This window comes from Myotis nattereri (assembly GCF_964212035.1).
Source record: "Myotis nattereri genome assembly, chromosome: 6".
NCBI lineage: Eukaryota > Metazoa > Chordata > Mammalia > Chiroptera > Vespertilionidae > Myotis > Myotis nattereri.
Genome location: NC_138081.1, coordinates 82,575,650 through 82,603,319, shown reverse-complemented (window position 1 = coordinate 82,603,319; position 27,670 = coordinate 82,575,650). Strand labels below are relative to the sequence as shown.

The 27,670-nt window shown below is 43.6% G+C and overlaps 1 protein-coding gene across 1 annotated transcript in view; it reads left to right on the top strand.

Annotated features, from left to right (window-relative positions):
• The first annotated feature begins 5,226 nt into the window (after nt 1–5,226).
• The window catches only part of RSPO3 (R-spondin 3), an 85,821-nt gene continuing 63,377 nt past the window's right edge, over nt 5,227–27,670 (top strand). The window contains exon 1 of the mRNA XM_081094214.1: nt 5,227–5,830. Coding sequence (XP_080950340.1) covers nt 5,734–5,830 — 97 coding nt within the window. The 5' untranslated portion in view covers nt 5,227–5,733. The remainder of the gene's footprint in view (nt 5,831–27,670) is intronic.

Genomic DNA, 27,670 nt, shown 5'->3' with positions numbered 1-27,670 from the left:
ACTCACCTATCTGTTGTGCATGACTGGTTTGAGACCTAGCAGGAATAAATAAATAAGCAAAAAGTGACTTAGTCAAACCAGCCTTAAAATCACTGGCATCTTTTGCTGCTGCTGTATCCTTACTGCACTGCACCTTGTTTCTGGTGCCTGATTACAATTTTGAACATGAACTTTACTCTGCTCCTTGCCATTCTGATTTTAGTTACTCACTTTGGTTTAGCCCACAACCTTGCTCTGAATCTAAAGAGGCAGGACAGCAGTGTTATTGAAACCTGGTTGAGAGCTAGGTAATCGTTTCTACATAAGCTCAGGCAAGTGACTTGATCTTTCTGGCTTCAGTTGTCTCATCTGTGAAGCAATGTGTTTCAAGGTTGTTTTGAAATAACCCATACGCCGAAGCTGGTTTGGCTCAGTGGATAGAGCGTCGCCCTGCGGACTGAAAGGTCCCAGGTTTGATCCCGGTCAAGGGCATGTACCTGGGTTGCGGGCACATCCCCAGTAGGAGGTGTGCAGGAGGCAGCTGATTGATGTTTCTAACTCTCTGTCTCTCTCCCTTCCGCTCTGTAAAAAATCAATAAAACATATTTTTTTAAAAAAATGAAATAACCCATACAAAAGCAACTGCAAAAGAATTACTCATTAGAATTATCCCTCATCTAGCTTTGCACTCTGCATCTTATACAGTGTTTTTGTGTCTTTGTTAGTAATCCTTCAACCCACAGCTGTGACCGCAGCCACTCAAGCTTCACTATTGATTTTCTGAAGAGTTTCCCAGGACAAAAGAAAGATGGATATCAATCCTCATCCAAAGATATAGATCAGAAAAAGAAAGGAATAACACAGAATGAAAGAAGTTCTCACTCAATCAAATCCATGTTCCTTACTCACCTATGATTCCTGATAACAAATGGAGATTGAGTGGTACCTCCAGGGGTACAAAAGCATTTTCCCTACTTTCTCTAGGTGTCTGCCCAGAATCTGAGATTAAAAATTTGCTCTTCCTTGGCCAAGCCTAAAGACATCTAAAAAGATTAAAGTAGTTCTGGACCTATTTTGTTGAGGCAGAATCATCTAGGATTCCTTTCATGGGTTAGACATTTCTACAAAATCAACGATTTTGTGAGCAGATTTCTAAGTCTGAACCTATTCAATTAAACACAATTCCGTAAGTGAAAGCTGTGATGTCACATAGCTAGAAATAGCTTTGACATTTGCAATTACAAGTCTATCTTTCTTTATTGAATATATTGCCAGTACTTTCAGAGCTAAAAGGGAATTTGGAGACCATTTAGTTGAATTCCTTCATTTTTCAGATGAAGAAATCTGAAATACAACAACAAATACAGAATAAGGACTCAACTTGATCCCTAGATTGCTACACTAGGCCCTTTCTTAATGCAGCACAGAACTTTATATTAAAGATCTATAATCAGACAAAAGTTTCTGAGATATTAACTTTTGATAGTAAATATGATAGGGTATTCGCTTTTTAAATGAGCCCAGCAATTCATTGATTGGTGACAGAAGTTATTTAAAATAGGCACACCAGGCAGTGCGCACCACAACTTTATAAGTGTCCCATAACTTCATCTGGGAGAAAGAAGATACTTCCTTGTTGACAGAAAGTAATCTATCATGAGTCCTAATTTTCTCATTTTCTTAATGATATGTAATCACTTAATCATTTTTTTAAATTGCTATAATAATTCTGTCTCCTTGATTTCTCTCTCTGCAAATAGCAGTTGTCCTTCCTCTACTAATTTCGACGGCTTTCAAATACTGCTGCCTGCTCTATGTTTCAGAGATGACTTCTAACTGCTTTAGTTACACAGACCCGCCACCAGCACCCTGTTTGACTTAACTCGGATGCCTCCAGATCTGAGTAACTGGAGAGCTGAGCATGTTCAGGATCTGCATGTCAGTTCTGTAGTATAATGACTGATGTCAGCCCAAACTTTGCCAAACATCTCTCATCACTACTAGTTCTATCCCATTCCAAACTGTGGGGCTTGCTCTCCCTTTCTGGAGCACACCCCCTTACACATACTTGCAGTATGGATGCAACAATATGACAATCATTTTCTCTTCTTCCAGTGCCACTGCTGCAAAGGACAAAAATAACTTGTTACTGTTTGTCACTGCCTGGTGGGGGAGGTGGTAAAGGAGAGATGAGAAGTTTCACGAACTACTCTGGATGTGTTTAATCCCCATATCATTGTCCAAAACGATTCTATTCTTCTAGCTCCAATCTCTTAAACTCCTGGTTATCCAAGCCCCTTGGAACTTGAGAGTTTTCTGGAGAAAAATAACAATGTTGACTTCTATGCTGAGCCTATGGTTTTTAACTTGCTTCTTAGGCTTGGGCCCTGGAAATCATTGGCAGCCCCAGGCTTCTGTGAGTGTTGCTTTCTTGATTTAAAAAAAAAAAATGGGAGGGGGTACTATGTTGTACAAAATAAGCCAGGGCATGCTTTCCATAAGCTGCTAGGACAGTTAAGGGAATGGGAGACTGAGCCAGGCAAGTAAACACACATTTAATAGTACGCTAACATGGATCAGGGAAAAGTTCTAAAGCATAGCGTCAAGAGAGAAAGAATACGCTCGCCGTTTATTTAATGTTTTCCTTATGTTTCCTCCGACCAGCACTCTTCCTTGACAAGCTTTTCCTGCCCACTGCCTCTAGTGCTTCTTTCCTGGGATGGCTCAAGAGCTACAGCTTCTCACTTCGCTTGTTTATTTATTTAGACTGCCATTCCCGTTCCCTTCCACACTAACATGTGTCTGCACCACGCACAGTGAAAAGTAAATGTCTTCCTTCATGTTTATTTCCCTGAGGTTGTTCACCAAATTGCTTTTTTACATCCCTTTTGCAATCTCATCCCATCCGGTTCAAGTATCCTGGATTAGAACGGCCTTCTCTGGAGTCCTTTTCAAAGGGAGCCTCCCACAGCCTTTAAATCCCCCACATTTTATGGTACAGATATTCAGGATCTGCGGTATTAAGTGAGAAGGAAGGCAAAGCTGAGTGTGACCGGCACAGAAAAATAAAGTAGCTTATTTTTTTTTTATGGAGAATCTTTATTGGAATTGCCCTGTTATTTGTAACTTTTCTGGTTCTAAGTGATACACTCAGTCATTTGCAAGTGGATATTATGTAACAGAAAAAGGAGGAGAATGTGTGTGTGCTTGTGAGTGTGTGTGTGTGTGTGTGTGTGTGTTGCACAGAAAATGCAGTTCCACCCCAGAAAGAGAAATATTCAAATGGGAAACCTTAAAAAATAAGCCAAAAATCATAATCTTGATAGGATTGTTGTGGTGGTTGTCTTCCTCATAAAATACAGCCTAAAGAAAACTATTCCTACCTTTGAAATTCCAACACAAGTGTGCAAAGTAAGAAATTATATTTAATTAAGGAATTAGCATGGAAAGGCCAGTCTCTCAGGTTCTAATTTTTAGCAACTTGGCAGGAATTCACATTTTATGATTCTCTCCTTTTGTATCCAGGCCATTTCATCTCCCCAACCCTCACTTTTGGGATGTTTAACAGCTACACCACTAAAGACCTCAGAGACTTACAACAATGTGAAGCATTGCAAGCTTGCAAAATGGGGTGGATAGGGGCAATAATCTTTTTTTTCTCCTCTCATTTATCAACACGTAAGTTGAAGGCAGCCTAGTACTGGGGGTCACAAGCGGAGGAAAGAAAAAGGAACACAAATCTTCCTTGCTTTCCCCCAAGGCTTCAGCTATTTTCTAAACCTAAATTATTGGGCATAAATATTTCCAAGGTGTCTATGAATCAAGGATCTTTTTAAAGTGACCTCCCAGAGGTTTGGGGCTGTGTAACCCTGTAATGCTAAACAGTGTGGTCCTGCAGATAGTCCATTACAATCATAGGACAGGTCTGTATTAAAATCCCTTTGGGGTCTTGTGACTTTCAACTAAATGCTTCTTCAGTAACTACTGGAAGCCCATCAACTTGTGCTACCGCGGAAAGGAGGTGGGAAGCTTACCGCTGACTAATGACAGCCAGGGTGTACTCCACTCCGAAGGGCTAGCCCCGGGCTCACCCGCCCCCGGCCACCCAGGAACCTCATTTTCCGCTGTCCTGGGGTCCCTACCTCCGCTGGGAACAGAAGGAAGTAGTAGACCCCCCTCTCCTCCCCCAATACCAGGAGAAACCTTTTCAAATGTCACACCCAGTCCCCCAGATGAGACACCAAATGGCACAGCAGATCTGCTCCGGAAGATTGGGAGACTGGGGGTGAGAGAGCGCCCGGCGAGGGCAAGTGACTACGAGGGAACTGCTTGGGGGAGGAGGAACCGTCCAGGGCCGCGCGCGGCCAGGCTCAGTTTGGAAGAAAACCGCCGCTAATTGAATTTCCAAAGGGCCCGTCCCGAGCGCACGCACCTCTGGGTCCTACCCGCTCCGGTCAGGTAGCCCGCGGCAGCGCGACCTCCCGCAGCCGCCGAGCTTCCCCGGACCACCCGCCCCGCGCCTCGCTGCAGCTACTTTTACTGAGAGGAAGGGAGGAAAGCAACAGAGGAGAGGCGTTAAAAACAAAACAAACAAACAAAAAACTGGGAAGTTGTCCGCAGCCAGAAACCCTCCAGCAATCTGCCAAGCGGTCAAGGGGCGAGCTGCCCAGAGCCCCGTCACTGCGCGCCGCGCTGGGGGTGCGGGCGCCCGGTGCAGAGCGCTCGGCCCGCGCGAGCTGGGTGCGCCCAGCCTTGACCTCGGAGACCGAGACCGGCGGGACGCGGGAGTCGGGCGCGGGGGGTCTCTCGCCTCCTGGACCTTCGGCCTCAACACTCCCGGGCCGCGCGCCCGCCTCTCCCCGCGAAAGCTGCCCTTTGGAGGGCTCTGCTTCGCACGCAGCGCCTCCCCGGCTGCCCCGGCTCGCGTGCTCCCGCCTTCTTTGCAGCGCCCGGAGATGCTCCGCCGCACACCCGGGACCCCTTAGGCGCCTCTTCCCGTCCCTCTGCCAAAGCGCAACGCCTGTACTTTTCCAGCTCCCTCTTTCCCTCTTGAAATTGAAAGTTATTGAGGTCGCTCAGGGTTGTTGCTCCAGCAGTTTCCTTCCCCGCCCCCGAGCTCCCCCCGCCCCCCGCAGCCATGCCCCCTCCCCTTCCCTCGCCCCGTCTTTCCCTCCCTCCCTCTCTCCCTCCTTCCCTCCCTCCCTCCCTCCCTCCTCCCCTCTGGGGTTCTCCTGGCAGCCCAGCCCCACTGGAGCGGCTCCTGCTCGCGAAAGGCAGAAGCAGCGCGGGGTCTCTCCACCGTCCCTTGGCCATGGCCGCGGTGCCGACGGCGCTCGCTCCCCGACGCTCCCGGGGCCTCCGCCTCTGCCTCCGCCACCTCTGAGCCCCCGGGGCCGCCGCCGCCGCCGCCCGCCCGCCCGCTCGGATCCCGCCCGCGGCCGCCGCCGCCGCGCACCATGCTACCTGCGGCAGCCCCGGCGAGGCCGCTCGCTGCTCCCGGAACCCTCGGCGTTGACAGCCACCCTCGCGGAGCCGCCGCGGTCCAGGGCTCGGACCACTTGAAAGTACAATAGTTGGTTTCCCTCTCCACCCGCCCCGCTCCGCTGGCCAACCCAGCACGCCCATCGGATCCGAGTGGAGAAGCTGTCCGCCGCTCTCTGTACGCCTAACACCTACACATCTTCCTAAAACACTCAGCATAATTGCCAATCAAAAGAAAAAGGAGGACGAGAAGGGAAACAGTACTGGGTTACTATGCACTTGCGACTGATTTCTTGGTTTTTTATCATTTTGAACTTTATGGAATACATCGGCAGCCAAAACGCCTCCCGGGGAAGGCGCCAGCGAAGAAGTAAGTGCGGGGTCTTTTCCGCCTTTGCTCCCTCCCTCCCGCCGCGTTCACCTGTCGGTCGCCCGGCCGGTGCGGAGCCGGCACCCGGCACCCGGCACCCGGCGCGGCGGTCCTCCCGCCCTGCGCCCCACGCCTCCGACGGAGGTAACCGTTCCGGCTCCGGGAGGGACGGCGTCTCTCACTCCTTCCTCCCCGCATCCCCCCGTGACCCGCAGACACGCGCGAGCCGCAGCCGGGCATCCCGGGGGCCCAGGGCTCTCCCGCCCCCGGGAACTTCAGGTTCGCGGAGAAGTCGGGTCTTTCCTTTGACCAGCTCTAGGGATTCGCGCTTTCCTTTCGAGACTCGGACGGGGACCCCGAATCCCAGGGACGCCCCTGCCCCCCGAGGAGACGCGAGGGGCGGTGCGCGCTCGCCCTGGCGCCCGGTCCCCTCGCGTCGCCGCCCCGCGTGGGGAGACCTGGCTGGGCTCTCCGGTGGCGATCGGCTGCTGAGAGCCCGCAGGGCAGCGGGGGGCGAGGGGGCGGACGTCTGCGCGGCCACTTGCCCTCACCACACGCGAGTGGAGCCCGAGGCTGGAGAGGCGCGCAGGGTCCGCGTGTCCGCGCGCTTCGGGGCCGCTCGCGGCCCCAGTCCCCGGGCTGTGGGGACCCCAGCACCGCCGTGCAGAGCCGGTTTCCAGGTTCAGCCTGGCCTGTCACACGTGAACATCTCAGGCTCTTTCAAGCCGGTCCCCTTTCTAGCGGGCAGACAGGTACAGGGGGTGGGGTGCCCCCTAAAGAGTCAAGCTCGCCTCCTCGCCGTCTCTGACCCTGACTCCGTGACTTGGAAGGTTGGCTTGTGGGCGCTTCTTTAGACCGTGTCCCCGCTGGGATGAAACGGGCACCCCCGGAGCACCCTCGATCCAGGTCGGTCTGTGTGAAAGCAGTGCCCTCCTGAGATGAGGGCACAAACCCGGGAATGTCACCTCTCCCTGCCCCTGGGTAGCCCGGCGCGCCGGTCGCTCGAACGTCCGTGCCTGGGGCGGCAGTCCCTTGGAGGACAGCAGAGCGGGGTTGGCGGGGGGGTCTACCCTGGCTTTAGTGTGGGGGGCGCTGCTGGGGAGAGGGAGGGAGAAACTGCCCGGAGCCCTTGGGGGCACAGAGGGTGATGCTATTGCCTTGGCCCTTCGGACCTCCTGGGCGTGGGAGGCAACGACGTTGGGCGGCTCCTGATCGCGCGTGGAAAGCCCCCCAGCTCCTCGGGACCGGCGCGGGCGCCACGCGGAGGACACAGCACAGGCTTGTGTGAGATGGAGATTTAGTCATCGCTTCCCCGCCGCTGCTCGCCCCTGCCCTACCCCTGGACGGGAGGGTCCCCTGAAAGCTGCCTTTGTGCCTCTGGCCTCCAGCAGACAAGGTTTGATTCACCTGAAAACTGCCTTTTAGAAACGTGGCGGGGCCCGAGCTCCAGGGGCTCCGGCCCGGCCTCACTGCCTCTCGGATCGCGTGGCAGGGGGCAGGAGGACCTAAGTTAAGCTAAACGTGTCAGGGCATCCGATTTATTATTCTTGGCTCCTGGGTGGTTTCTCTTCCTCCTCACTCCTCCAGCCATCCTTTCACTCAAGCATTGCGCTCGCGCCTGCGCCCCCTCCCCGCTCCTCCCCTCTTCTTGCGTGTCCAGCTGGGGATCTGAGTCACAGGTCCATGGGAAGAAGGATGCCCATGCCGGGCACCAGCACAGCCTCCTAGTTGCTAATCCCCCTTCCAGCCGGCGCCCACCTGGAGCTCACAGTCCACTCCCTCCACCCCACTGAGGACCCACGGGGCTAGAAGCCGCTCACTGGCTGGGTGGGGACCGGGACTCGAGTGTCGGTGTGTCAAGTGTCTCCGATGGCAGTGCCGGAGCCCCTGTGTCTGAAGGAAGAGACAGTAAAGAAAGTTGGCCGGCCGGCCGTTCCCGCCTCCCTGAGCGAGGACAGCGGTGCGGGACGCTGCCCTGGGAGGCTGCCCAGAGAGCGCACCTCTAGGCTAGGACCTGGAGGAATCGCGGAGTCAAAAGGCAAACTGCTTCTCTGCCTTAATCATCTCCAGGCCGAGTCAAAGGCGCCCTCTGGTTGTGTAGCGGGATGAGAGAGGGAGTGGGTGGGACTGGGATGAAATTCCAATTATTCTGTGGGAGTGGGGCCTGGAGAGAGCTCCCAGAGCAGGGGATGCTCCTTCGCCCTGCAGTCTGCTTTGGCGGCCGGGTTGGCTGGTGCAATCCTGGGAGAGGGGCGACCCCTTGCGTCCTCCGAGGAGACACGCCAGACTCTCTTGGCAGGTGCAGTAATGGGTTTGTTGTTGTTGTTGTTTTGTTTTGGAGAATGGGGAAGGGGTGGTGGGGAAGGAGAGGTCTTTGTTAAATGTCCAGAAACTCAAGGCCAAATTGCAGGTGCACATATTCATTTCTTTAAAAATCTCTGAAAGAAACACATGGAGACTTTTCTCAAGGACTAGGAAAGGTTTTCTGTAATGAAAAATAAGGTAACAGTCAAAGGGATTTTAGAAAGTGGTCTCTCCTGTTTTTCAAAGAGACAACTCCAGTGAATGTTTCAGAGTGTCCCTTCTAGACTGTAGTTAAATAGCTTCACTTCCTTAAACTCTTAAGACATGAGAGAAAATTGAAGTAAGAACTTACGATCTTTTGAATATTTTAGTAGAAAGTGTCTTGCACAAAAAGATATTCATTTGTAGTGTTAAATGTCAAGTTGAAGGAACCATGGTTAATCCTCAGATATAGCAAATGAAGCCATATCAGGCATTTCCCTCCGTCCCCCACACAACTGCTACACCCTTCTCTCTATGTTGTTGCAAACTAATGATATTGTTTCCTCAGAAAAGAGACATTTCACACAGAACTTTTAAATATATACTATATTGAATTATGGGTTGATAAATACACAATAACGTTTTCACCTATTTGGATTCATATCCAGTTCCTAGAGATGACTAAATTGAATTTATTTTAAGTAACAATGCAATTGTTACTTAAAAATTCCCAGGTAGCAATGTTTTCAGAGATAAGCATTAGGATGCTCAATCAAGAACCTGAAACTCAACTTTTAATTTCTCTCCAACTCAGCCTTTGCAACCTAGTACAGTCAGCTTCTGAATTCCAGGTTATCTGCTAATAAAATTAATAGTCAAATTTGCCATGATAATAACCACAATACCTTACTATTGCTCCACATTTTCACTTGAATTATTCATTTGAGCTTCTAAATAGCCACTTGATCTAAAGAGGCGGGCATTAATATTCTCATTTCACAGAGATTGAACCCAAGAAACAGAGGCTAAGTAAGCTATACAAAATTATACAGTTAGTAAGTGAAGCTTGTCCCCTGCTATTTATATGATATGCTGATTCATGTGTGAGAGAAGGCGTCAGGCATGCTAAGTAATCTTATGGTCTCTAGACCATCATTTATCCAGTATGTTTGGAGAATATGCTGTTCTGCTTGACTGGAAGTTTTGGAAATGATATTTGTATGTATTATACATTAATGACCAATGTCAAAGGATTAACTAACGAGTAATAATAGTGAAGCTTGTTAAATATAATATAATATTATTTGGTTATTCAGAAGTAATTGCAGGATCATATTATGCCAGAAGACTACTGTTAGAAACATCAGTTGCCACTGTAGTATTCTTTTTTGTAATGCCATGTACTAATTGGATTTTAATTTTTTAGATTTCAGATAAATGCAAGATTTGAAAAGCCATTGTATGCATAATAATTACAAAGTATCCATTGCACAATCTATAAAGCTTTTGGATCTTTCATAAAGGTGTTTTAAATAAAGGAGTAAGAATACAAAGGGAATATTTTAATGGTAATAAAATAAAAACGGGTTCATTGGAATATACTGGTTATTGCTCATGACATTGTTTCAGATGTCGAGCCATTCTTTGAGATTCTGATGCACTCTTGGTGATTACACTCTAGTCTTGGAAAATAACAAGTTAACAATAAGGTGGGAAAATCTTTTATTTTGTTCTGAATTTTGTAATATTACTTTTAAATGAAGGTATGGTTTGGATATTGGCTACAATACATTTTCTCACCTGTCTACTTTTGTTAACAGTCTACCTTGTTGTTAAGAGAAATTTAATAGATGGCGACTTGAGTAAAATTTGCTGGAGAAGGTATATTCTGCAACATATCATGTGCTATCTGTGTGAATCACAAATTCAAACTCTTAGTAATGACATCTAAATATATGCAAAAGACTTTTAGTTTTGTGAATTCTAGTTTAATCATCATTAGACTATCAGATTATTTTATAATTATTTAAACTATTAAATTAATTATTTTATAGTTTAACAGAAGGATTTTACCAAGAACATTAAGGGTGATAATTTTTAAACATTGTCTTTTTAGTCCCAAGTTATTCTACATAAAATAATTGAGAATATAAGAATGAGTGTGAAATTGATTTAATGTCATCACGTCTATATTACTTTAAGCATGAAATATGAACAGTATTTCAATTTGTAAGTAGGTAAGTTTTGCTAACTCATTTACATTAAATATTTCCCTGGCATTTAATATTCTACAAATTAGATCCCCAGAATGCTATGAATGGAAATTACAACATGTAGTTAAAATTGATTTTCAAGTTATTATGGAGAGACCCTTGCCACACTACTACAAAACAAATTTATTAGTCATCTGATCATTTTAGACTATTTTTTAAGATATGTTTTTATTGATTTTGGAGAGGGGGAGAGAGATAGAAACATTGGTGATGAGAGAGAATCATTAATTTGCTGCCTCCTGCATGCCCTGCACTAGGATCAAGCCCGCAACTGGGCATATGCCCTGACCAGGAATAGAACCTTGACCTCCTAGTTCAGAGGTTGACGCTCAACCACTGAGCAATGCCGGCTGGGCTCACTTTAAACTATTTGAATCTGAACAGATATCTTTAAATTGCTACTAAAAGTCTAAAATATAAATGGTTAAATCTTTTTTAATGTAATAGTGCTCTAATTCTATGTAATGTTGATAGAATACTATGTGAAGTTGCCAGACCCCATGTAGAGTTAAGATCAAATTATCCTTCTACCGTTATTAGAATGAACTATCAAAAATAAAACTATACTACCTATAGTGATTTATTCAATCATCTTTTCCCTCTTTATCTCTATTCAAATGCTTCATTTTGCACATTGTGCTAACTTCTCTTCCCACTTCCTTACTATTCACTCCCCTTTCGCCCACCCCAAAATCCTTTTCCAAGTAGTGAATTCTTGAAATGCCATCAGAGAGGGTATTATGTTTCATGAAATGTAAGAATCAACTTTGGTTACCGTTAGAAAAACATCATTCAGTTTGAGAGCATGGTAAGGATCATGCAAGACAGTGTGTTGAAATTATATGTTTTACTTGGTTAGGACTATTTCTTCTCTGAACAGTGCCTTGTACACTCACATTCTTTTGAGAATGACCATTTGAAAAAGTGTTGAATCATAAATTACATAGTGGGGTGGTTTTTTTTGCCTTGCTTTTGATTTTGAGGAATAATGTGGAATTGTGAAAAAAATTTTTTAAGGTTGAAAATTATCAGCTTATCTTAAAATTTACCATCTGATGGACAACCTAGTAAATTTAAAACACTTTGCAATTATACCTTAACAAAATTATATAGAATCTATAACAATAAAAGCAAAATACACTAATTAGACTGGACAGCCAAACAACATGGACGAAGCCGCGCGGTGGGGGCCAAGACAGAGGCGGTTAGGTGCGATCAGGCAGGCAGGCGAGCAGTTAGGGGTGATCCAGCAGACAGGCAGAGTGGTTATGGGTGATCAGATAGGCAGGCAAGTGGTTAGGGGCTATCAGGCAGGCAGGCGAGCAGTTAGAAGCCAATGGTCCCAGATTGCGAGAGGGTGCAGACTGGGCAGAGGACCCCTTCCCACCCCCGTGCACAAATTTTGTGCACCGGGCCCCTAGTATAAAATATACATCTGTAGAAGATACTGCCCATTTTTTCTATTTATTTAATTCTACCCATCAGACCTTCCCATTAAGGAATACTGCTAACATTCTGTTTAAGTACTCATCCAGCAATATTGAAAAGAATAGGATGTTCCACTCTCAAGAATTGTGGCAGTGCCTAAAATGCTTACTGTCTCAGTGCCATTGAGTGCTAAGTAATCCCATTTTATGCTCCAAAGGTGTTTCAACAATATGAAACTTTTGAGCAAATTACCTGAATTCTTTTTACATGTGAAACATTTGAATAATTTCAAAATTTTATTTTTAAAAATATGGTTACAGGTGCCTCTTCTCTGATGAGAGCATTTCTGCCTTATTTGTAATCTTGACAAGGAACCAAGTTACCATCTGCTGTCACTAACATTTTTCTGGAATTTTCTCAAAGAAAACTGGTACTAAAGGATATGATTGCCCAATTAAATATATCTTTTAGAGCTTTTAACTGCCTTTATACCTCATGCAAGAATCTAATCCAGTATTCAAAACTCTACCTTATTAAAGTTCCATCTGACCTTTAAGAATTTGATGAATAGCAAGCATCACAAGTTTATGGTAGAGACGGAGGCCTAAGAAGCCATTGAGGAGAGTCCTCAGTGTATGTGAGGAAAACTAGACTGAGAACTAGACCAGACTAGACCCAGCACTGCTCCTAACATCTGGATAACCTAGTCAAGGTTACCACACTAAGTTACAGTTCCTCACCTGTGAAATTAGATGGTGGTTAAAAATTTATATCTAGCCCGGCTGGCGTGGGCTCAGTGGTTGAACATCGACTTATGAACCAGGAGGTCAGGAGGTCAAAGTTTAATTCCCGGTCAGGGCACATGCCTGGATTGCAGGCTCGATCCCCAGTGTGGGCGTGCAGGAGGCAGCCAATCAGTGACTCTCTCTCATCATTGATGTTTCTGTCTCTCTCTCCCTCTCTCATCCCCTTTGAAATCAATAAAAATTATATTTTAAAAAAATTAGATCTAAGTGATTCCTATAGTCTCTTCAACTTTTCGTCTTTGGGTATGAGAAGCATAAGTCAAGACTAGGGAGTTAAATAGTTTTAAAAACTTAGCTGTCTTATTCAACTAAGTTTAGTAGATAAAGATTAAGAATAAAAGCAAATATAAATATTCATTTACTACAAGTAAATGAATCATATAAACATTAGTTAATAAGTAATTTATCAAAGTCCATAATGAATTAATTATGATATTTCCCACCCTTCACAATTTCTAGTGCCTGAAAACATTAGCCATGGCACCAATCAGTGTACTCAGTCTCCAGGAGGTCCATCTTGTCCTTTGGCTCATAGTCATAGGGATCTGGTTTGGAACATAACTTAAGAGAAGCTTTAGAAGTTCCCTATAATGGCAGACTTTCAGAAGGGGCCTGTGCTGGGATGAAAGTGGCAATTAAATGGCCCAGGTTTAGGGTAGTAAGGCCCTGTGCTATGACCATTCCTGATTGAGCAAGAGAGCACATAATTTATATTATGAACAAATCCATAGGTCTTGGAAACAAGTTGGATATTAAGGGAAAAAGGAAGTGGACCATATTTGGCGCTAAACTTTGGAGTATAAAGACTCAGTCAGGTCTGTGTGAATGGAAAAACAATCGATGGGAAGGTAGGAAAAGCATATGTGGTAAGAAACTTATTTTTCTTTTGAGTTACCTTTCTTGAGGGCCAGTTGAACATTTAGTAACTCCAAATTAAAGTTTCAGAGAGTGTCAGGGGCTGAAGATAAATATTTTGGAGTCACTCACATAAAGGGTATAGTTGAATGCTCGAGACAAAATCAAATGGTGCATTTATGAAAAGTGTTTGCAGTGCTGACATTAAGACTCACCCTTATTGGTAGCTTCAAAATATGATTTATTACACTAATGCATTTGTTTTAAAGAGTCTAATATATTATTCTCAACTATGGCTTCTCATTTTTACATATGGGACTCTCTGTATTATATGAGACTGGTCACTGGTATCGTGAGCTGCAATTTGAACTTGCCAAATCTTTGAACTGAAGATCATACTTGGAAGTCTCATTAAATGTGAGACTATATTGCTTTGATACAGATCATAGGAAACTTGAAAAACTTTATGGTAAAGAAAGACGAGTTTTCTTAAGATGTAAACATGATTTTTTGAAAATATTCCATTTAGATCTAGCATCTACTCAAAACAGTGCAATTCTCTGTCCAAGTACATTTCTCTACAAAGTGCACTCTCTTAAAATAAGAGCATCTCGGGGTGGGATGAAACTGGAAGGAATCCAGCCCATACACACAGTGTGTGGATTACCGCTGCAGCATCCCCACCGAGTAATTGTCCAGCCCTAGTAACCACTCCACTCCACACCCTCTCTTTCCTCTCCTAGTCACTTTGAACCTTCGGTATCAGAAGCAGGTTATATTTCCTAGTCTGTCTATTCTCATAGTTCTCTTCTGAGACCTTGGCATGAGCATGGGATTGGATTCAGTTACCTTAAAACCCATTTCTCAAATGAATACACAATCATGCAATGCACTCTATTCACTCCCAAAAATTGTCCTCAGAAAACTAGCTGGTAAGCATATTTATAATTATACCCCGATACAAAGCACATTCCTGAGAGTAAGTGGTAAAGCAGCCCCCATTTTATAACCACATAACACAAACCACCACCACACAATATAAAATAACAGAATTTGTGAGCTGCTTGTTTTAGAACACTGTTTTCTTAACATATGCTTGATAAGCTGGTAAGAAAAAGAACAGCTAGTTTCTCATTACTATGTTCTCCACTCATGCAAAAGGGCCTCACAGATATGAACACAGTCATCTCCACAAAGGCTGTCATGTCAGGAGAGGCGTATCAGTCACATTTTGCTGAGAAGAAAGAAGAAAAATGTTGTGCCAAAGTGTGTGTAAATGCTTCATAGCAAGCTATAGCTTTCTAGTTCTCAGAGCCACTGTAATATACATTTTATCTGCATAGAATACATTTATATTTACTTTTTGAAACGAGTGCTGTGATAATGGCTATTACTTAAATAGCTGCTGTGTTCTAACTATCTGTGAGGGCCCGACCCTGAACTTGATGTTTTTTTTTGCAAATATTATCTCATTTAGTCCTCACACTCACCCTGTAAGGAAGGTGCCAATGTCCCATGTTAGTTGCTCCAGATCAGTCAATGAAGATGTAGTGGACCTGGGATTCCAGCCCAGCTGACTCTAAAGCCCAAGTGCTCCCCGGATTTCTTCTCATCGCCTCAGCTCTTGGGATTGGTATGGAAGCAATCATGGAAGCATTTTCTCAAACCTCACCTTACTTTTTCTTTCCCTTACTCACCCTTTGCTCATTATTTCTTCCTCCTCATTTGACAAACCGCAAATTTTTTCAAACATTTACTATAGAGTTTGCTTCTGGTATTCTGATATTCTCTCCCATAGCTCTTTCTCTTCTTTACCCTCTCCTCTCTTTCTTGAAACCTGCCCTATTAATGATTTTAAACATAAAAAGTTGCTGATTTTTTTTTTCATTAGGACAATAGGCTAGCACAGTTTATATGAAATGCTCTGAGATTATTCTTCCCATCTACGGTGTGGATGTCCAAGATAAGATTAACTTAGGCATGAGGATGTGGGTACAGTCTATAATTTTTCAGTTAAATATCAAAATCTGTCTATGTAATTTACAACCACAATAGATATTTCACTGACTAGCTTTTGTTATCCAGAAAAGTTATCTTTATGGTGCTTCATAAAATCTGTTATTTATATTACTTTTACCATAAGCATTAACCGTAACCTCCACTCTGAATTTTTGTTTTATGGGCCTTTGTACAGTAATTTTCAATCCTGATTTCAAATGAAAATCACCTGGGGATCTTTTTAAAAAAAAAGACAAATCAATGCCAGACTACATGGAGCAACCAAATGTGGGGCTGGGGCCTGGACATATATGTTTTTAAAAATAGTCCTGTTGGATCCTTAATTTGAGAATGGCTATCACTGCTGAGCAACTGTTGAAAACAGTGCCCATTCATGAGGGTTAGATAGATGAAAAAGCCTATACGTAGTGTGATAAGAAATGAGATATATGTCATTTGAACAGGTAATAGTTTAAAATATAAAGCAGTTAGATAGTCCCATATTGTTTATCAATAGAGTAATGTTAAATTTGTGACACTGCCTAGCGCAGACAAGACCAGCTGATAGAAAATTGTCTCAGCCAAAGAGTCCAAGAAAAGAGAGCCAAGGCACACAGTAGGGCACCGTAGTGAGTTGAACAGATATGGACTTCATTGAGTAAGAATACAGCTGCTGGGGGAGGTGTAATCTGGGCTGAGTGTGCTTGCTGCTGAACTTTATGTACCATGGGTGAGTGAGGCAGTAAATAGGATAAAAGATGGGGTATCAGCCATACCACAAAGGGTTTTCAAAGCTACTTAATAAGCAAATGTTTTTATGTCATACCTGCTGACTGGTCATGTACCCTAGAGTCCTCTTTGTTTTTAGGAAAATGTAATGGTTAGAGAACTGCCTAATAATAAATAAACATCCCATTGTTTAATAGTTTCTACAATCCCTGACCAACTTTAAATTGACTACTGGTGATTGTAAAACTACTATAAGTAACAGTTTTAAGTCTATCTTAATGGGTTAAGTTTTGTAGTAGGTTGTTTATTCATGAACTTACTGATTTTTTCTCTCCTAATGTGCTCTTCGTTGGGTGGTTATCTTCATTAAATCTTGTTTATTATTTTTTCTAGTCTAGGAAGGATTTTCAAACCTTGTCACAAACCAGAGAAAGCTCCATGGATAGTGATGTGGAAGTCTAGGCTTCCTGTCAAACTTAATTTTGCTTGTTAAAGGGGCTTGTTGGGAGAATTTGGGTTCTAGTGAGTCACCAGGCCAAATCCCAATAACCACACTTGCCAAAAGTAATTAGATTGAGGAAAGCCAGGCTCCTCAGGAGGAGGGTCATCACAGCACACTTGAGCCATTGCTACGTGGTCAGACCTAGTTACTTGTCCCTGAGGATTGGGAACAATCATGAGTTATAAGGAGCAGAAAATGTACCAGAAAACAATGCTTTCCACCAATTTTTTTTTCCCTTCAATAGGTTATTCACCCTAAGCACGCAAGAGATGGAAATATGCCACTGGTATCCATACACAGTTCATGTCACCATCACCATATAAACCACCTTGTCTGCCTGCTTGAGTACAAACACACATACAGAACTCCTGCTGTCATCATTCCAAGTTCTCCCCCTCCCTTCCTGAGTAGATAAAAAGAACCCAAGGAATTTAGTTGTCTTTGTAAAAGAGGTGTCTGATTAGGATGGAAAGGGAAGGGAAGGGACTCTTATAAACATCCTAAGGTCAATGTACATATAGTATTACTGAATTAACCCTTGGAAATAACATAGTAGTATAATACACCAGGACTGGAATTCTAAAATCTCTAGAGCTAGGAAAAGGCCAACAATAAACTTACGATTTCTTATACTGAAAAGAATACCATGCTGAAACATGGTACCACAAGGAACTAAGTAGAAATGATCAATAACTAAGCAATGCTCTAATTTTAAATCTTTCTACAGGCAAATATTAAGTTAGCATAAATATACTTAATAACCTAAGTGAAAGTTTGCCTTTAAAATTATTGGCATTGCCTCAAGTACCCAAAATAGAGACTCTGTCACTTCATGTGATGGATTTTCAATGGAACAAGGACACAGATCTCCCACTGATCATATTGTTAATGTGGTAAGTTTCACATTCCTTTATGACTCAGGATGACTTCAGCATATTTCAGTACTCCTATGACCTTAGCCCAGCGATTTTCAACCAGTGTGCTACAAGAGGCACACTGGTGTGCCACAAGAATTTTTAAAACATGCAATACCTGACTATTTAGTCAGGGGCACTAACCTCTTTTCCCTTGCATTGTCAAATTTAAAAAATGACAGCAGCCAACACAATAGCCCTCTGATGTAAGTGAATCAAAATGACACCTAGTTTTTTTTATCATACTGAAAAATTATATATATATATATATATATATATATATATATTTGGTGTGCTAAAGAATTTTAATAATTAGTTTATGTGTTCCATGAGGTGAAAAGGTTGAAACTCACTGCCTTAGACTACTAGATCTTTTTAAGCATGTGGATAGGTGATACTGCTTATTTTAAATCCACTGACAGGCAGGCAGTCAGATTCACTTTCTGGCCAGCTTTCTCTAGCAACTGGAAATCTCCAGGTAATACTGGAAAATAAACCATGACCTTGTGCACACCAAAGAATTATAATGACCTGCTGTCAATATATTCCCAATCTAATGGAAATGTTTGATTTTCTTTGGTCTTGAGTTTGACCGTGAGATAATCTAAGAATAGAAGAATCCTAATTTTTGGACATGTAGCAGCAAATGCTACCTGTGTTTACTTATTTCACTACCTTTTGATGGCATGTAGTTTCTGCCTTGAAATACAAAAGATATAGGCAAATGCTGCTTGGCCATAAACTAAATGAGCACATAAATGAGCAGCTAAGTATTTGTTTTTTACAGAACTCAGTCTTGCTTTCCAAGCTATGACCAATTTGTTGATCTAAGTCTAAAAGAACCTCACTACTTTTTGGTAACAAGAAATAAAGCCCAAAGGTGGTGTCATCAGCCCCTCTGCCCTCAATTCGCCCACTCATTTCATGCCATCTCCAAAATGGAAACTCAGCCCCCTCCACAAAGACCAATGCAATTTAAAAGAGACAGTCTCTCTTTCCTATAGCACATTTCTAAGCCGTCCATCCAACTTTCCAGTTTGTCTAGCGCTTGATGTTGATCCAATCTTTTTTTAGAAAATGTTTTTATTGATATTTTTTAGAGAGAGAGGAAGGGAGAGGGATAGAGAGATAGAAATATTGATGAGACAGAACCATCGTCAATCGGCTGCCTCCTGCACACCCCCACAGGGGATCGAGCCCGCAGCCTTAGTATGTGCCCTGAACTGGAATCGAACTGGTGGCCTCTGGGTACTGGGTCAATGCTCAACCACTGAGATACAGCTGCCAGGCTAGATCCAACCCTTTAACGCAGATCAGTGGGATTCCCTTGGAAGCCAGGTAGGCTTACGGCAGGACCAGGTGGATGCATCCTGGTCCCTAGCACAGTCAATAGCATGTGCCATCCACTCGGCACTGAGCCAGGACCCAGCCCTGACTCATGTGTGTTTTCATACTTGTGGGCATTCCATGCCCATCCCTCAATAATACCTAATTTCTGAAAGAATAAAGGGGAGTTTCAGGCGCTCCAACCCATTTTAGGTTACCGCTATCATTTTCAGCACCCATGTGGACATCTCACATTGCAGGAATTCATTGTAAACGATTTGCCCCTGAACTTAATATATTGCCCGCACTATACGTGGAGAGTTTACAATCCCAGGAAACTTTATGTAATACTTTTTAACCAAACTACTTAAATCACTGGCTGTGGGGCAGAAGTGCTATCATTCATCAAATAACACATTTCAAATGAAAATTGCCAAGATTTTCCAGGGCAGGATATTTTCTCCACCCTTCCTAGCCCAAACTCACTTCCTCGTCCACTCCCCAAATTCTAAACCACTACTCAGACGAATTGAACAGTGGTAATTTTAGAATCTTCCAAAGAAAAAACAAACACACAGATAGCCCAGCTAATTTCTAAAACACTGTTGCCTTTATCTTGGCAGATTTCAGCCCTCTCCTTTCCCACTCTTGCAGGCTGACTCTCCCTCCGCAGCTCATGGAAGGAACAAGGTATTTCTGTCTCCTGAGCACCTTGAGGACCACTGCACAGAATGCGTTCGGTGCTCATTCACACTTCTTCAACAGGCTTCTTTCCTCAGCGACAATTTATTTACTAGGTCTCTGAAGCCTAAATGATCCCTTTAAACCTGAGGAAATTGGAGAGTCATTTTTATAAGAGCAATAAACGAAAGTGGCTGTTCAGATACTTTCCTTGAACTGGTCCTCACACTGAAGTACCTTTTTGTTCATGCAAATCCTTGATATTCCAGCAAGCTGCTCCCTAAAATTCTGTTGCTGCTCAATATGATATGACCAGGGACCAGCCATCTCCCCTCCCCTCACACACACACCAGCCCCCTGCTCCTGGGAGTATGCCAGCAATTTTGCAGAATTCATTCTGACAACTGTTCTGGTATAAATATTTAGAGAAATCCTTCCATTAGAGATTAAACAACGTGTAAGTAACGGTTCATAAATGATAGCTCTTACTAATGTTTGCAACAGCAGGCCTTATGCTCTCTGATGCACAGATTCCATGCTGTACACTGAAAAAAAGACTAAGGGGGAAAGAATCAAGACAAGAATTACATTGAACTGCATGTAATTTGAACTGCACGATAGTATTTTAAGTTACCGCTACAGAGCTGACATGTTTTAATGTGCACAGAATGTAGGGGGAATGAGTTTCTTTAAATTGCAAATAGCATAAGTTTGCTCCTGGCGTTGTAGTGGTTTAAAAACGGCTAGAAGAGTCTGGCCAGTGTGGTTCAGTGGTTGAGTATCAATCTATGAATCAGGAGGTCACGGTTCGATTCCTGGTCAGGGCACATGCCCGGGTTGCAGGCCCCAGGAGGGAGGCAGCTGATCAATGATGCTCTCTCATCATTGGTGTTTCTATCTCTCTCTCCCTCTCCTTTCCTCTCTGAAGTCAATAAAAAGCAAACAAAACAAAACAAAACAAAAACAAAAAATGGTGAGAAGCAATTACAGATCTTTTTATTACCATGCATTTCAAATGCAGTTCATAGCTATCTCTCCATATTCCCACCAAATGAGGTAATATATCTGAGATCCTATGTGATGTAAAGTCTGGTTTTTATCTCCTTATTCAAGAACCATTAAAAGAGATGATGGCTGAGCTCTAATGCTAATATCAAATGTCATTTATTAAAATAGGCTGCTTTGCCCTAACCAGTTTGGCTCAGTGGATAGAGCATCGGCCTTTAGACTCAAGTGTCCCAGGTTCGATTCCGGTCAAGGGCATGTATCTTGGTTGCAGGCGCATACCTAGTGGGGGATGTGCAGGAGGCAGCTGATTGATGTTTTTCTCTCATCGATGTTTCTAACTCTCTATCCCTCTCCCTTCCTCTCTGTAAAAAATCAATAAAATGTATTAAAAAAAAAATAGGCTGCTTCTCCAGTGTCAAGGGCTAGAAGCTCACCGTGTTTCACTTGTGTGTTTTTCAGTGTGCTTGACGTTTTTACGCTGCTTATTCTATACTAGGGGATCGTACGGCTAAGTGATTTAAAGCATCAGAGACTCCACTGACAGAATTCCTACTTAACTCTACAGTATTAATGATTGCTGTGATTCTGGACTAGAACAGGTGTGCATCCTTTAGTTATCATTGTCACACTAAAGAGGTTAAAATATCTATAATGGGATTTTACTTCTGCTTCAAATATACAATGACAATCATTCACCGCCGAGTCTCCAGTTGAATCCCACCTGAGTCCTGTATTTGTTCATGATTCAGCAAAGAAAATAAAAAAAGATTTAAGGGGGATGAAAGGGAAACTTCATAAACGTCATGGCAGGAGAATAACGCCTTTCTAATTGCCTTTTTAGAATCTAGGTCTTCTGGAATTTGGACTATAAAGAAATCTCCCTGTAGGAGGCAGGTGAATTGATTTCTAATTAATACTCTGCTATATGATTTAGACAAATCATTTAGTCTGTGGTTCAGTTGCATCCACTATAAAACGGGACTAAAATCTTTTATTTACTTGAAAGGAGACTGATCTTAAAGGCCCCCCCTTCCCCCCCACAGTAAGATCAAAGAGCTTTTCCTTTTCCTTCTTGTAGCTTGCCCTAACCTTAGGTAGTTGTCAACAGTTCAAGAAGTTGGAGTTAGGACTTGAATTAAAAAGCATAAGTTTCTCTTTGTAGTCTCATGTAAGTCTTCAGGAAGCTTACAAGTGAAAAGTAAGTTCCATTGAGGGGAAAAGTCTTAGGAAAAATGGAAACTAAATGTAGCCCTAATTAAAACAACATAAATGTGTTCATTCAACAGCTGTTTATTGAACATGTAGTATGTGCTGGGATTACAAAAGTGAGCAAAACACTCATGAAACCTATCCTTGTAACGTGTCACAGTGGTTCAGGAAAGAAAATAAGGAGCCAGAATTAGATATTTGGCTCAAGAAAAAGTAAAACGGTTAGATACTCTTTAAAAGCTGTATAACATTTTTCAAGACTTGTTTAAATAGAATTCAAAAATTAATTAGTTTACAAATGAGACTAATGCACACCCGATTATTCTCTGGAAAACAAAGATGCCAGACAGTCTGGGGATGAAGCCGGAAGGTGGAAGGAAGATCGACTGGAAACACTGGAATTTATTGGACCTCCCAGTATTTTCTTGTCTGAAAATTTATGACCAGTGAACCGGAGTCATCAGTTAGCATGACGTTTGTGACAATCATAGGAAGTATGCTATGCGCACTGTAAACGTAGTTGGCATTGTTAGGTAAAGCTTGTAATGGAGTGGCATAGTTTGGCTGAGCTAATTTCCATTTTTAGCACATTGACTAATTTCTAAAGTTGATCTTTTACACTAGTTCATTAAGTGGAATTACTTTCACCAAACAAACATTAAAATATTTTATGTTTAAAAATAGTGCATTTTTTGTCCATCTCTCCCAAGCACTTTCAAATCTTTTTTTTCTTTATTTTTTTCCATTACCATTTATCCCCCCTATAATCTCTTCTTCCACCTCCACCCGACCCCCACAATCACCACACTGTTGTCTGTGTCCTTGAGTTCGTTCTTTTATGCTAAACCCTTGACCACTACATGGACCATACACTCCCATCTACTTAAAGCACCAATTTGGCAAACACATATCAACAAGTTATTTGAATTTCTTATGGAAGTCTGTTGATGGCCTTTCCTAACATCAATTGATAGCTTTCAAGATGTCAGTTGCCAGACTTCAGCGTTTTGAAAATAACATGATCCTGTTCTTTTCTATATATTGTTGCTAACTTGTGAAGGGTTTTGAGTAAAGAAAGGTAAGCATCAGGTATTTTTATGTGCCAGCTCAGGTAACCCTTACAACAATCTCATGATACATTGATCACTATTTTATAAATGAAGAAACGGAGGCTCAGATCACCCAAGGAACAGATCAAAATGACGTAGGCAGACATGATGGAACTAAGTGAATACCCAGATCTTCTGACCTAAAGCACTGCTTTCCCCATTACACCCTGCTTTTCAATAAGACTCCTAAAGGAGAAAGCCAGAGGAGGGTTAAACGTGGAGAGTTCTCTGTCTGCAGCGCAGAGTGAACTGCTAGTGGTTCCTTAGACAAAAAGTGAGGGTGAGAGAGTAAACCAGGCCCATTGACAGACGTGGTTACTTGCGAAGTGCAATGAGAAGCCTTTAAACTGTTTTTAAAGCAGGAGCCTGATTAGATCATAGCTATTGTTTTTTAAAGGTCACTCTATGGTAGCATTAGTCCTGGTAGGAAATGGAAGTTTAGCGCTGTTAATTAAGGAGGGAGAGTCCCTAGGAAAGGGTGGTTGGAGATGGGGGTGAGGAGGCTCCTAAATTTCTGGCTTTAATAACTGGATGGTGGCACATAGTGAGTAGAAAATATTAGAGAAAGAACGCATGTGGATTAGGTGTTCAACGTGTTTTCATAGTAAGATGTTGGGGAATAACGCATACAGCATGATCCTCTCATATTATGTTAGAGGAAAAAAGAGATCCAGAGAAGTTACTTGATTGAAGTCACCACTTTGTAGTGGAGCAAAGAGTAGAAACAACTCCTGTGGCCATTCTGCCACACTGGGCACCACAGAACAAATGAATGGTTCAGGACCAGCATTCCAGAGAAGTGACCTGTGGGTCTTCTGGCAATCTGACCTCTTATTTAATCAATGCTCATTTCAAAGAGAATTATCTGTCCACTGATGAAGATTTATTTCACAGTCTCTTAATTTCCTTACTCTATGAGATCCAAATCTTAAAAAGTTACTATAACCTATTACCCAAAAGAACATGATGCATGTTAGGGCACAATAAAAACAAAACAAAACAAAAAAACAGTTACCCATACTCTCATCAAATACAAATGATTAGGTTCAAATCTGGCACTGAGTTGGTGAGATATAATTATGCTCATTGTTAAAAACTAGAGGCCCAGTACACAAAAATTTGTGCATTCGGGGGGGTCCCTCAGCCTGGCCTGTGCCTTCTCGCAGTCTGGGACCCCTCGGGGGATGACCACCCATTGGCTTAGGCCTGCTCCCCGGGGGATTGGGCCTAAGCTGTCAGTCAGACATCCCTCTGGCAGCCCGGGAGCCCTCGGGGGATGTCCACTTGCCAGTGGGAAGCAGGCCTAAGCTGCAGTTGGACATCCTTAGTGCTGCTGAGGAGGTGGGAGAGGCTCCCACCACCACCGCTGAACTGGCAGCCGTCAGCCTGGCTTGTGTCTGAGCAGAGCTCCCCCTGTGGGAGCGCACTGACCACCAGGGGGCAGCTCCTGTATTGAGCGTCTGCCCCCTGGTGGTCAGTGTGTGTCATAGTGACCAGTCATTCCCAGTCATTCTGCTGTTAGGGTCAATTTGCATATTACCCTTTTATTATATAGGATAGAGGCCTGGTGCATGGGTGGGGGCTGGCTGGTTTGCCCTGAAGGGTGTCCTGGATCAGGGTGGGGGTCCCGCTGAGGTGCCTGGCCAGCCTGGGTGAGTGGCTGATGGCTGTTTGCAGGCTGGCCACAGCCCCTTCAGGGTGGGGGTCCCCACTGGGGTGCCTGGCCAGCCTGGGTGAGGGGCTGATGGCTGTTTTCAGACTGGCCAAGGCCCCCAACAGGAACCCTCACCCCATGAGGGTGTGGCCATCCTGGGTGAGGGGTTGATGTCTGTTTGCAGGCTAGCCACGGCCCCCAGCCACCCAAGCTCCCAGTGAAGGCTGGCTGGAAGCAAGTATCTGGGATTTATTTATCTTCTATAATTGAAACTTTGTTGCCTTGAGCGGAGGCCACAGCCGGCCAGGGCAGGCAGGAAGCTTGGCTTCCTCCATCACCGGGGAAACCAAGCCTCCTGCTTGCTCCAGCTCTGTGGCTGCCTGCCCGCCATCTTGGTTGGGTTAATTTGCATATAGTTGTTCTGATTGGCTGGTGGGCATGGCTTGGGGCATAGCAGAGGTGCAGTCAATTTGCATGTTTCTATTTTATTAGATTAGATAATATATCATTATGTTTTTATATATTTTATTTTTTCAATACCCTTGTGAAATGTGTAGAACAAGTTTTACCATTCTCAATTTTACAGATAAAGCTCAAAGACACTAAGTGACACGTATAGTATCACAAAACTAGTAAGTGGCAGAATTCAGCCTCAAGTTTCTATTATAGGGGAATATTTGTTTTTTTGTTTTGTTTTGTTTTCTTGCTTTTTTGCTGCGAAAAGCTTTATTGTTTCATTTGGTCCAATGCATGGGAGAGGGCTTCAGGGTGGTTAAAAGATTGGCTAGTAGTTTCTGGCAGAGGCTCAGGCAAAAGCCAGACACCAGGGGAATGCAGAGGGGCCCCTCAAAGGCCTCTGGGCTCCAAAGGTGCTTGAGGGCGAGCCTTTCGAAAGGATACTCCCCAGCCCACCCTGGAGGCTGGCAGCCTGTGGAGGTGAGACAGGTGTTACCCATCTCCTTGATGAGTTTCACCTCCTCTCCCCGGAAGTGGTTCTGCAGGAAGTCCCAGAGCTGAGTGTTTGCGCAGGCAGAACCCAGGGCAGACAGCTCCACAAGGGCCTGCAGCTCCACAAGGGCCTGGTTCAGGGTCCTCTCCAAGGCCAGGGCGGCTTCCATGGCACCCTGAGTTTTGCCGACTCACCGTGGGGAGGCTTTAGCACGTCCTGGAAGAGAATGCGGCCACCGCGCTGGTTTTACATCTTTAAGAGACACTCAGTGCCCTCGTCTTCTTCTCCGCCAACTCGTGGAAGAAGCGGCCCCGCCCTCAAGAGCCACGTTGTTGGTGGAAATAGAAGCCCAGAGAGAGGTAGGTGTGGGAGGCCCACAGAGGCAGGCTGGCCAGGCGGTTGAGCACAGCCTTCACATGAGTGGAATAATTCTAATGAATTTGGGAGCTCATGGTTGTTTGGCAATAAGTAGTTAAGGTAGGAAGAAGCCCGGGGTGTCGGCTGGTCCCGGAGGTGGTCCTGAAGGTGGCGACTGATAAGAGGCAGGAGAGAGGCTGGAGGCTGGAAGAAGGAGTGTCCCTGGGTCTATTCCGTCCAAACACTGTTGAAGCAAGAGACAGATTGGAACGGCCGAAGGCACTGAATATTTGGGTTTTTGTTTGTTTATTTGTTTTTTACTAGAAGCCCATGGCCTTCCCTGCATTGCCACTATCCCATTTATCTCCTGTGAAGTTCCTACTATTGGTTTAATTTCTTTGGGTTTGCCATTAAAGGCATGTAGAGTAGGGGAGATCTTTGTTCAGGTGATGTTATTTTTACTGGCTGACAGGTGAATTGGTGGATCTTTAAGGTCCTTTCCCATTGGAATACCTAATTGTGAGCCCATCACAGGGGGAAGGAGAGGAGAGGGTGCCAGATAAGCTATTTTAGAGAATGAACAAAAATGTTTTCAAATCTAAGAATAAAATTTTAAGTTCTTGGCTCTCCTAATAGTACTAATAAGCTAAAAATAATTTATAAAAAGAGACTCATAGTGATACATTATTTTGTAAAATGATTAAGAAAAAAATTTCTCATTTTGTAATATCATTGTCTGTAATCATTATTTTTGAATTAAGATCCTCGAATAAGCTCCCTAATTAAAATTGACTGGTGAGATTTTGGTGAGGCAGAGTGTCCAAGGCAACATGCTGATAGGGTTATGATGGAAAATGAGCCATGTTGGATCTTTTTGTAACAAAAGGCTTTGGCTCTGTAGTCTCCATGGAGAATGATCATTTATAATGGGTTGCAGGAAAATTTGTTTTATCCTGTGGGGAAGACAGAAAATGAGAGAAATTACTGTCAGGTGTCTCTACTCCTACTTTGGGCAATTTTCATGACTAACTTTCCAGGTCCTGTCTCCACAATGACCACTCAGCCAGAACTCAACACTGGGGAGTGAGCTCAGACAATGGAAAACATGAGGGAATGTGGCTGCTTTAAGGAATGAAGCTTAGCTACTCCGTTCTAGCTCTCTTTGGCTTTGGTAAAACCCTTAGATTCCATATCTTAATTCGTGTATGCTCAGGTAGGATGGCTGAAAGCATCCCCCTTACCCCGAGACTTTGTTTTCTGAACTCTTGTGTTTTCTGAACACACAAACAACTTTTCCTAAAATTTCATCACCTTTCAAAGCAGTGATGTTGCCTTGTTATCTTCACAGTAAACTTCTTAAGTGGCTTCATATGTTTTTGCTTAGTCTTTTCTCCCCTATTTCTCTCCATCAATTTTACATTTCAGTCAAGCAAACAAACAAACAAACAAAAAACCAACCCTAAAGAGTGCCACTAATGCTAGCTGAAGGCACCCAGTCAAGGCACCCAAACTTCATAAACCTCATTTTTTGTTTTGAGGAGTTTTGATATGTGTTTTTTTTTTAAGATAAAACAAAGGGGGTTTATTTGTTCTTTATGATTTATTATGAACTGTTAATGTGCCTAGTCCTGAGCTATGTGTTTTTTATACAAAATGGAAATGAGAGAAGTCCAAGTCCCCAGGACCTCAAAATAATCATTTTTATCTGCTTTTCTTCCTCTCTCAATTTTTACCTGCTTTTCTCCCTTTCTTTAGA